At 42.9% G+C, this 11,775-nt stretch overlaps 1 protein-coding gene across 1 annotated transcript in view; it reads left to right on the forward strand.

Annotated features, from left to right (window-relative positions):
- Cpped1 (calcineurin like phosphoesterase domain containing 1) overlaps window positions 1-11,775 on the forward strand; it is a 147,989-nt gene that overhangs the window by 92,927 nt on the left and 43,287 nt on the right. Inside the window, exon 3 of the mRNA XM_023704396.1 lies at window positions 5,750-6,172. Within this exon, the coding sequence (XP_023560164.1) occupies window positions 5,750-6,172 (423 nt within the window). The remainder of the gene's footprint in view (window positions 1-5,749; window positions 6,173-11,775) is intronic.

Raw genomic sequence — 11,775 nt, forward strand, 5'->3', positions numbered from 1 at the left:
GATTACAGGCGTGCACCACCACACGGAGTCTCAACTGCCGTCTTTGTGAGCCCCGGGGACGGGGCCGGTACGGCACGACCCGTGGATCCTCCCAGTCTTTTGGTCACTTTTGAACTGGGCTGTTGGTGGTGTTTGTTACGTTTTAGGAACTCTCTATAGTTTCTATATTCTGTTAACCCTTTTATTGGAATAAGATTTCCAAATATTTTCTCTCATTCTATGGTTGCCTTTTTTCTTTGTTGACAGGATTTTTTTATGCCCAAAACTTAAATTCTCATGAGGTCTAATTTATTTATTTCCTCCTTTGTTCTCTGTGCCAGTGTATCAGATTTTACACGGAGAAGAAGCTCTTGACTGTTTCTTTCTGCAGTTTTCCTTGTCAATTAAATGACGTGGCCCACCTCCCAGTGGCTCAGATGCATGAAAACTATTTTTGAGATCTTCCTTGCTTCCTGTAACCAGTGCAGCAAAGATTTCAGTAATCCTTAACCTCCTGTCTCTCAGATCCTCTCATTAGATTCTAGTTCTTCCTTTCCAAGATATAGAAATATAATTGAGTTTTGTAATTTGACCTAGCACCCAAGCTCACTTCCCTCACTGGAGATGGGTGAAGAGCCTGTTTGTTTGTTTGTTTGTTTGTTTGTTTGTTTTTGGACATTGGGATGTCTGTGGAGAAGGTCATGTCTTCTGCATGGGCAGGTTTATTTCTCCCTATCGTGTGTGTGTGTGTGTGTGTGTGTGTGTGTGTGTGTGTGTTTGTGTGTGTGTGTGTGTGTGTTTCTCATAGCATCACACAGGCTAGGAGTTGTGCTGTGGTGTTCAGGTACGGTCCAGAACAGACCTCTTTGCAACCTCCCCCCAATCTCAGGGAAAAACGGTCAGTCTTTACACCCAAGATGATAACCTCTGCCTCAGTGGGTACTGACATCATGTTCAGTAATTATTTGTAATTATTATAATACAGTACTTTTACCTCCATGTTTTATCTCTTTGTTTGCTTTTTAGAGGAGGAGAATACTGGGGAGGGAACCCAGGGTTTTCACACTGGGCTACATCCTCAGCCCTTTCTTGATTATTTTTATTTTTGAGCCACTAAAGTCACTAAATTGCCCATGCAGAGCTCAAACTTGGGATCCTTCTGCTTCAGGCTCTCAGAATTCTCATTGTACTTTTTAAAAAAAATTTTTAAATGTTTAAACATCCGACAGCTTTCTCGGCGGAACTGGGGATTGAACTCAGGCCCTTGAGCTTGCCAGGGAAGCACTTATTCCATTGAGCCATCTCCCCAGCCCTCCAACAGCTTTCTACTCAGCACATACCTCTCATTGTCTTGAGGCTGGTCTCCCAACAAGCCTCCTTTTTCCCTCTGCTAAGCCCTTCTGTGTTTCAGTCTTTAAGTCTTTTCCTTTCTGCTCTGCCACTCTCCCTCTCCTTTCTGTGTGTCTTCTTTCTGTGAAGGGCAGAAACTGCTTGAGACACAGGAAGCTCACAGCGTCGTCCAGGTTTCCCTCTTTCCTGTCTGTGGTGCCTGTATTAGGTGTTGTGGAATGTGGCACTAGGCTTCAGGTCCTCATACACTGCTACAGTGCATACCTGTTTCTAGGAAGATGTGCTGTGCGCTGTAATAACCATAAGGTGTTACTGATATTCTGATCCCAAAGAGATTCTAATACACAGAAGTGAGAGCTTACTAAACATACCACAAACATTTTCACTGATGTAGGCTTTATGTAATCTAGAATTTACTCTTTTACTTCTGAATTCTTAACTAAAATTTATGTATATCCCTGGGGAAATTAAATTTTTATGTATATCCTTCAGAAATGATTTATTGATTGTTATGCACACTTGGCAGGTCAGTTTTCATAATGATAGAAAAGGAAGAATTCATTATATTTGAGGGTTTGAGGGGGTTTGAGGAAGATAACTAACATTTTGCAGACTTGTTTATTATACCAGACTCTGGCTATCATTATCTTGGTGTGAATCCTTAGACCTGTGACAGAGGTTTGTGAGTTGCCATCCCATTTCACACACAGTAAGACCAAGGAACTGAGAACCTCACGCTGGTGCCCAGGTCCAGGCTCAGGCTCTCTGGTTCCTCCTCCAACCCTTGTGGCAGCAGAAAAGAGGTGCTGAAAGCCCTGAAAAGCTATACAAGAGGGGCTCATCTCCAACTGAGGAGATTCAGGGAAGATGATTTCATGTTCTTAGCAGGTTATTGAAGGATATTTGTGATTTCCCCAAAATAGCATACTTATGAGGTTTGGAAACAGCACATTACTATGTGTAACTCACAGCTCTCTGGTACAGATTACTCTAAAGACAAAATCTCCTTCCCTCAAGTAAAACTTGCTATTGGAATGTTCATTCTTTTCTGTTTATGCTCATTAGCTCTCGCCTGCCCTAATATTCCCTGAGTCTGCCTCAGTTATAATGTGAAGCGCAGCGATGAATATTCTTAGAATCAGGAACAGGAGAGATTCTGCAAGCTAGTGCACTGTAGTCAGCCTCATAAGGATTGGGACACCTGAGGGTATGTACCCTGGAGCTGGGACCTTTGCCTGTGTCCCAGTTCTGTAATGCAGGAAGCTCTCTGCACTGAGTGAGGAGTTCATGCCACTGCTGGTTTTCCCTCTCCAATGAGCTGCTGTGTTCACCTTTAGTTCACATCCTGGGACAGTGCCCTACCCTTTGGAAGGGCTGGAGGAGTGTTGGCTAGTACTGATCCTCAGAAAATCCCCAAATCAGTATGAATAGGAAGAAGGAAGGGTAGGGGTGGCTTTGGAGTCTTTTAGAAAACCTGATAAATAGTGATAAATTAGCATTCATTTTTGGAGTGGCTTTGAGATAGTTCACCATGTTAAAGGTCTGAACTAGTGGACTATTTGCGTAGAAGAATGACCAGTGGAGTCTCAGAGGGCATCGTATAGATCTACACAGATCCCCACAGTGCAGGTTCAGCTAACGAAGCCACATTAACCCATGGCTGTGGCAAATCTGGATCCCAGCTCTAGCCAGGTCCAGTTGTAAGGTTAGAGGCTGACTGTAGAGGCTGAATGAAGCTCCAGTGTCCAGTGCTGCTGCGTGAGTGACCTTGGAGTTGTCTTTAAGTCCTTGGGCCCTGAGTAAAAAGCACCTCCTATAAAAAATGTTTTCATCCTTTTTTTTCTCCTTTTTCCCTCTGTCCTCCCTCCTTCTTTTCCTCTTTTGGTAGGTAAACTTCGGCAAAAGAAACAGAGAAGGAGGAAAGAGACATTAAAAGCCTTTCTCCTCTCCATTTCTACTTCCCATAATTAACCAGAGCCAGATTCTTGAATCTTTGGAGAGGTTTTATCCATAATATGTGAATATCTGTAAGCTTTTAAAAAATTCATATGAGATTTTACTCCTCCATACCTTACGTTTTTAACTTAATACATATTAATGATCTTATAGCATCCTTATAGCTCAACTTCTTTATTTTTTTATGTCATTAGAATTATATATAAAAACATTTCAAGGAGATATTGAAATTCTGAACTCTTGTGCATCCCACAATGTAACAATAAATAAATGTTTAAATAAATAAATAGGGGGCCTGCCCATTAGCTCAGGTGTTAAGCAGTCAGGCTCAGGATGCTGTGGTTCGATCCCCTCATCCTCAAGCCAAACCAGACCTGCCCTGAAGGCAACCTGAGCGGCCCCTGAAAAATAAATGAATAAATAAATTAGATAAATTCAAAGTTGGCAGAATTACAAGGAGAAATGGGTTAGTGCACAATCATAGTGGCAACTTAACCAAGTCTGTCAGAAACTAATACATATCAATAAGCCAAAAGCAAAGAATAATGATGTAGGAGATTTTTATTTATTTATTTTGATGTAGGAGATTTAAATTGCACCATGAAGGAGTTTCATTGAGTGGGAATACGAGGGGCTTGGTGCCCAACAGTTACAAAAGACACAAGCTCACCTAGGATCTGCAGAGCACCTGGCATGTGCTTGAGCATAAAGGAAATCTCACTAACAGTAATCTCTTTGCAGATGTCATTTCTAAATTGGCTTTGTCTTTTTCCTCCACTTTTTTCCTGAGTTCTATGGGTTCCTGTTTGACATATGCTGCTTTATAACTGTAGGAGCTCTGAATTGCTTTAATTATGCATTAGGATCTTAACTATAATTGCTTCATAAGGATTTTTGCTCTCTTTTTTATTTTTTAATCTGCATATAATGATTGTGTATATTTATGGAGTATATTATGATGTATCGATCCGTATGTACAGTATGTAATGACCAAACCAGGGTAATAAGAACAGCCATCATCTTCAACATTCATCAGTTCTTATCTTAGGGATATTCAAAATCCTCACTTCTTGTTATTTTGAAATACACAATAAGTTGTTCTCTGTTACAGTCACTTGGGCTTTCTTTTTAATTCATGATGGAATGTTGGGTTTAATTTCCATCACTTACGCATCATTTTGCAGATAGGTTTTCATCATCCCCTGCGAAATCGGCCTGCTTTGTACAATCATTTTTCTTGTGCTGTCTTTGCCTCTCTGATACCAAGTGTATCCCTCAAGATTAGTGTGGTGCTGGGGTAATACCTGTTTTGCTTTTCTCGGTAACACTTAATGACATCAAAGACCAGTGGGGGCACATCTGTAATTCAGTTGGTAAATGATTCAACTTCCTAGTTTAGAGAAGAATTTGTGTCTAGTTGACTCCCAACTTATTGCAAGTAACTAATTCAGTGCCTTAAAATCAGTCAGCACCCAATAAAGGAAGGAGGCAAGAGGTGAGGGAAGGAGGAAAGAGACATAAAAAGTCTCTCCCCTCCCCTTTTCTATTTCCTGTAATTAATCAGAGTCAGATTATTTGAATCTTTGGAGATGTTTCATCCATAACACATCATACATGAGTATCTGTAAGCCTTCTAAATATCATGTGTGTTAGGAGGTGGTCAGAAGAGCCAGGCCAGTGGGCACCACCCAGCAGGTTACATCTCCCTTGGCTCTCTGAGTCCTGGCTCAGGAAGTGGGCAGCTTTTCCTCTACCATGCCAGCTATGGACTGAAACCTCTACAAACTGAGCCAAAATGAACCTTTCCTCCTTTAATTTGTGCACATCAGGTATTGTGTCTCAGCAACAAAAATGTGATTAAGACATTGAGTAAAGTATGGCTTTGATTTTGATATAAAATATTAGTGAAGCTTCATTTCTGTCATTTCTGTGAACACTAAAATATAGATGCTACAACTTTTCTCCTATCTCGTGGACACCCCTACAATGTGTGGATCTAGGTTTGAACATGAGACCCACCGAGGCTGTTTCTTACCATCCACATGACCCTGCAGACCTTGTCAGCACCTTAATGGACAAAGTCTAAGAAGCTAAATGACTTGATCGGTAGGCATGTGCATCTTGCCAAATTTCCCTATAATCCAGACTTATTCTAGACATTCCACCTTTGATCACATGAGACTTTAAGAGGACATCTAGATGTAAACTATAACACTCAGCAGTGTGAGGCAGATGGCCACATAAACACTGAATCCTGGGGTGTCCTGGGAAGGGGTGGGAGGAGTTCAATGCAGAGGAACAAACAGAGGTGCCTGCTTCACTAGTTCATTTGTTTATAGGAGGTGATTACTTTTTGTAGGTTGTGTGTACCTAGTTGAGTGAATTTCTAGATTATTCTCTGTCTTTGGTAGCAAATATGTGAATTGCTGCCCACCCTCTCAGGATGTAACCTTTGGTCTTCCAGGGACCCCCTGGCGCAAGGAGCAGACTGAGGACCTGCAGCGGGTGCTCAAAGACCTTGACAGTGAGATCCCGCTGGTCCTTGTCAGTGGCAACCATGACCTGGGCAACGTCCCCACAGCTGAGACCATCCAAGAGTTCCAGCAGACATGGGGAGATGACTACTTCAGCTTCTGGGTTGGAGGTGTCTTGTTCCTGGTGCTCAACTCTCAGTTCTGGTACGATGCCTCCCAGTGCCCAGCCCTGAAGCAGGCCCAGGACTGCTGGCTGGACCAGCAGCTGAGCATCGCAGGACAACGGCAGTGCCGGCATGCCATTGTCTTCCAGCACATCCCGCTGTTCCTGCACAGCATCGATGAGGATGATGACTACTTCAACCTCACCAGAGCTGTGCGCACAGAGCTGGCAGACAAGCTCACCAGTGCAGGTAGGGCCCAGGGTGGGAGGCCGGGGCAGCTCTTTGGCCAGTGCCTCAACCTGACAAAGAGGGCAACTTTGGATGGAACTGGACTCTGGTCCACATTCTGTCACTCACAAGCTGTGTGGCTGTGGACATGCTCCCTAATTTTTTTTACCAGTGTCCTCACTGGTAAATCAAAGTAACTGTAAGAACTGTCTCATAGGATGGCTGTGGGGAAACAGAGGCATTTAGGATAGGCCCTACCCATGCTAGCTGTAAATGTGTGGTTGCTGCTCCCAGTTAAGGATAGAGGTGTTCAGCATGGGAGCTACTGTTTAGGTCTGAATGTGGTTGCCTGTGCTTCAGGTCATAGCACAAGCCAGGGGTATCTCTGTCCTCATTTCTCTAGGAAGCAGGAACTGGCTCAGAGCCAGCTGATCCTAAAGAGCCAAGCCTCTCAGCAGCAGAAGTCAGGTGTGCCCCCGGAGGTCCTGGAATGTGGCTCTGATGGGCAGGTCCTGGGCCTCCTCAATTTGCCCCTACTAAGACGGATTAAGTTCCCTTCTTGACTCAGGGGAAAGGACATGTGTAGCCTGAGCTCATCCTGCTGTAGTCTTTTAGCCAATTATATGTGTGGCAGACCATTTACATACTCAAAAAGCAGAGATGGCCTGTTTGTGAACACAAGGCCTGAGCGTCTAGTGGTATATCCTCTTGTTTCCACCCTCGCCTTATCTTTGCTCTTGAGAGCCCCTGAGTTATGGGGCCTCTGCAGAATCTCAGCTTTGACAGCTGGCCCGAATTCCTCCTTTCAGATCCTTCCAGAGTGTTCTTATATAAAACACTTCAAAAATAATTTATCTTCCTTTATTTGTTATGTGAGAAGGGGAAGGGGCCCTGACCCAGAAGTAAGCATTCAGTTTTTTTTTTTTTTAAGTCCTGTTCCCTTCCTTTTCATCTTTGAGTATTAAATGTGTTTCACATACTTGTAAAAGGTACAATAGGCCCTTCTGTGTTGCTAAAACATCTTTAAAAAGGCTCCCATAATTGGAGACATTTTCCGACTGTTCCATAGAGACAAAGTTGGAAAACTTCTATTAAAGGCCTTTGAAATTTTATGCCATACTTCAGTTGGTACAGAAACCCATTCTGATGCCAGGGAAGTAAAGTGTCAAAGTGGAATCAGCTCCACCATGGAGGCCGTTTTGCAACAGAGAATAAAGCTAGGAGACTATTTAATGCCCTGACACAATTCCTTTCATAGCATGTGGCAAGTGATGCAGATGCCGTTCCCTGTTGCTCTTTATGTTCCACTGTTGTTGACCAGTGCTTGTGCAGCACGTGGTCTGGGTTTCCCAGTTAAAGGCAGAGCACATGTTACCTACTTCTGCCCTCTGGTATGAGGAAGACCCCACATACCAAGAGACCCAGAATGGGGTATTGCTTCACATTGGCATCAGCAGCCCTGCAGAATTTAGAGTCCAGGGGTGTCTCCACACCATACTTATGTGTGACCGCAGTATCTACAACTCTCAGTGCCAGTTGATTAATCAGCGTAGCACAGCACTTCCTCCAGCCCCATGCAGGAAGTAGCCTCCTCCCATGAACGGAGCTGCGCAAGAGGCCAAATTATAATCAGGATGTTGCTTGGTAAACAAAAAGGCAGAGTAAGGGGTCAGTCTCCTTTTCCTACTGGCTGTGTCCAGTAGGGGCCTTCTTGTTTGCAGGGACTCTGATATTTCATTTCAATTTAATTCTACCTCTTTAATTTCTAACCAGCGCATCCTTTTCTTTCAGCTACCACTGTCTCAGCTGGGTCTTAGTGGTATCCCTGAGCTGGGTGGCTACTCTACCTTTGGGTTGCTCATTCTTGCAGCAACTCAAAGGAACCACAGGAAGGGTCTTAACCTCCCCAGCCCAGTATAAGACCCAGCTCCTCTCCATTCTGGAAGTTCCTGTTTTGCCCTCTGGCCTTCCCCAAGGCAAGCCCATTCAGCCTTGACCCCATCTGTGTGATGTCCTGCTCTGCCTCATTCTTCCTCAGCTTTCCTTGATCCTGCACTTGTCAAGTGGCTTTGTAGGCATTGATGTATCCAAATACCTAGGGCCAGCGAGATAGCTCACAGACTAAGTGCCTGTTTAGGCAAGCACAGGGGCTGGGGTTCAATCCCCAGTACCACATGCCATGCTAGTCCCGCCCCTGGAAGTGCTGAGCTGCAACCAAGTCCAAGTATGGTGGCACATGCCTATAATCCCAGTAGTATGGAAGCTGAAAACAGGAGGATCACTATGAGTCTGAGCTGCACAGTGAGACCCTGGACCAAATACATTTTTTAAAAAGCCTCTCAGCTCCTTGAGGGCAGGGGAATTGTTCTGCTCACCTCTGCATTTGGGAGGCCTAGCTTAGGTCTTAGCTCATAGTAAAGCTTCATCTGTGTTTGTGGGATGAATAAAGAGATCTTTGACTCACACTTCTGTGCTCAGAACTGTACCAGTTGTCAGGTAGTCACCCCATGCCTGGCACAGCACAGAGCAAGTCTAGATTCCCATGTAGCTGCTGACACAGTCCTTCCACTGTGTGTTCCAGACCCTCTGCCCACACCTCTCCAGTCCCATGGCTTCCATAGCATTTAGAGTGTCCCTTGGCCCTGATCAACCTGCCAGCCTTCCAGGTTTCCTCAGCATTCTGTTTCTGCCCCCCAAGTGCCTCCTCCCCACTTTCCCCAGGTATCGCCTTCAGTATGAGGTCGCTGATTTTATGATCTTCACCTATATCTGCTTAACCAAGGAAAACTGGAGAGATGGGAGCCTTCCTACAGTCACCTATCATTTGGGGTGGCTTGTCAAACCAAGCCCTTTGCTTAGTGACCTTCAGACACAGAATAAACCTGGAGCCACATCCAGAAGACCCAATTCAGGATCTTCCAGGTCACTGAATGACCTAGTGGGCTGGGAGGCACAAACAGGCGGGCTCTATGCAGATATTCACATACCCAGTTCAAGAACACAGGCAATGGCTGAGCTCACAATACAATTTAAACCCATTTGCAAAGCCAAAAGTTCAAGAAGTATTTTGTAAAATAAGTTCACTTAAAGATCTGGATACCATTGGAGGTGATGATGGCAGATGGTATTTAATGTTGCCTCTGGGTTTTTCCCCCCACAGCAGTATTATTCCCTAGTACTATTTCAGTCTCATTTATCTCGTTGTGCTGAAATGCCAGTACTCAAAAATATGTCAAAAGCTCATCAGACTACCAAGGTAGCTTTTAATTATGATAATTGTGTTGTTATAAAATATCCTTTTGAAGAACACATCCCTCCCCATACCACCGTAGAGGTAAAACCCTGCTTCCTTCTAGCAAGCTTAATGAATAATTCTGAATCATTGTGTGGGATGAATAAATGATTTAATAATGAACATCAACAATCATCTCCCATTGTTGCATTAATTTTTTTAAATGGGATGAGGTAAATGAGGAGGAAGGGATGTCACTATACAATGGGCCACCTTGTGTGTAGGAATACGCTCTGTGATTCAAAACCCAAGCTCTTCCAAGCTCAGGTTTCCTTAGAAACCAATACATCCTGTTTCTACTTTTGAAGCTGAATAAAAAGCCACCTTTGTATGATATAAAAACGTTAATAACTGGTACAAATAAACAGATATGAGGGCAGGACAGATACACAGATGTGAAGCAGCACCTGTTATTTTGTCTTCTTTTGCTCCGCCTGAGGATAATCATTTTCATCACATCCAAGGGGTGTAGAAATTGCTTTTCCTCTTAATTCGCCTGATAGGTAGTGGGAGTTGCAAAGACAGATCATAGATAATGAAATCCTGGTTACAGCAGGGCATTGTCTCCACCCCATAGCTCTTTCAGCAGCAGCTTAGTATGTGACTCTGTTGGCCTGGATTGCAATTTAAAAACTCAATCTTAAAAAACAGGGGCCTGGCACTTTAACTGGCCACATTTCCCTGATATCTCAACACCTTGTCTCTTTTCTATTCTCAAAGTAGAGATTAGAACTGTATATTAAAAAGCCCAGAGCAAATTTGGCAATTATAAAAGATACCAATAAGTTGATCTTTTCCGCAAAAGCTAATGGGCAATTTCACAGAATTAGAGTTTAATCTCTAGTATTTATGTTAAAAAAAAAAAAAAGTTAGAAAGCTATCTTAGCCCATGGTTGTGGCTTTAGAATTTCAAAGCTTTAAAGAATATAAAGGTCAGTTTCCCATAGTATACTTTATTTAAAACTTCAAATTCAACTCTGTGCTGTGCTGAAACTGTTCATATCCTGATTCCTGTGGGAAATACAGCCCAGCTGCATTCGCCACTAGAAACCCAGCCCCACGCTGAGACTGTCCCTTGGTAGTCCCTCAGTAAATAAATATTTGTTGAATGGAATTGAGTTAGGCTTGATTTAGACCTGCTTAGCCGTGGAGCACAGGTAGCATCTACATCACTGTGGGTTGATGTTGACTATCTGACTTCCAAATGGGAAATGCCTCCCCTGGAGCAGGGGCGGACACACATTCCCTGAAAAGGATCAGTTAGTAAATATTTGGGACTTTTCGGCTCTACAGTCTCTAGCAAATCCAGCAAAATCCTCTTGGCTCCTGGTCTGTGCAGAAAGATAGACTGTATTTTGAGTCCAAGATTTTTTCAGGGAAGATAAGGAATGCATACTTAATTTTATGCAAAGGAACTACTAGCTTAAAAGATCAGGAAACACTAATGTAGATGAAAAATTCATTGGGAAATTGATGATAGAATCTATATCTTAGAGCATATGCCTTTCCACTTAATACGTTAGTTAAAGAAAAAAACCTTTGTATACATAATTTTATAGGTGTTTCTAAATCTAGCAAGTGTGTGCACAAGACAGCGGTAATCATCCTACAGTATCTTCTGTTTAAAATACAGTTTTTACTCAGGTATGGTGATATACACCTATAATTCCAGGAGCCTGGCAGGAGTATTACTGTAAGTTCAAGGCTAGCCTGGACTACATAGTGAGACCCTTTCTCAAAAAAAAAAAAAAAATCAGTCAGTCAATCAAATGTAATTTTTTTTAAAAAAAACAATCTTGGTTATTTTTAAACCAGCTTTGTAATGGAAATTCAGTCTTTGCTTAAGCATCTGCAGAATCCAGAGTTTCTAGCAGTGTATTAAGTTGGAAATTATATGTTCTTTGTTTTCTAGGATTTGAACAGAAATCCATTTCCCAGGTTTCATCTGTTTTATGTCTCGATCCGTTCACCATAAAACATCACGCTTGAGTCATTTGATGCCTGTGTCTCATAGACTATAAACTTAGATAGCAGACCCGCTGCTGAAGCTACATCTGGTGTGAAGTAATAGATTATATTTCTCACTTTGGAGGTATCCTCAACAGTTGGGCTAATTAAAGTTAAAATCAAGCCCTGATGGTAAATATTTATAAATTGAGAATCTGGCATGTGTGAATGTGTGCTGCTGATTCCCCAAGTTAAGTCAACGTTTATCGTTCAGCCAACAGCGCCGGCCCCATGCTAGGAACTGAGACCAGAGGAGGGGCAAAGCAGGGAGAGGTTTCTTCTCTGGGGTTGCAGATCACTCTGCATGTAAGAATTTTATTTATTT

Source organism: Octodon degus, unplaced genomic scaffold (assembly GCF_000260255.1).
Source record: "Octodon degus isolate 3935 unplaced genomic scaffold, OctDeg1.0 scaffold00195, whole genome shotgun sequence".
Taxonomy (NCBI): Eukaryota; Metazoa; Chordata; class Mammalia; order Rodentia; family Octodontidae; genus Octodon; species Octodon degus.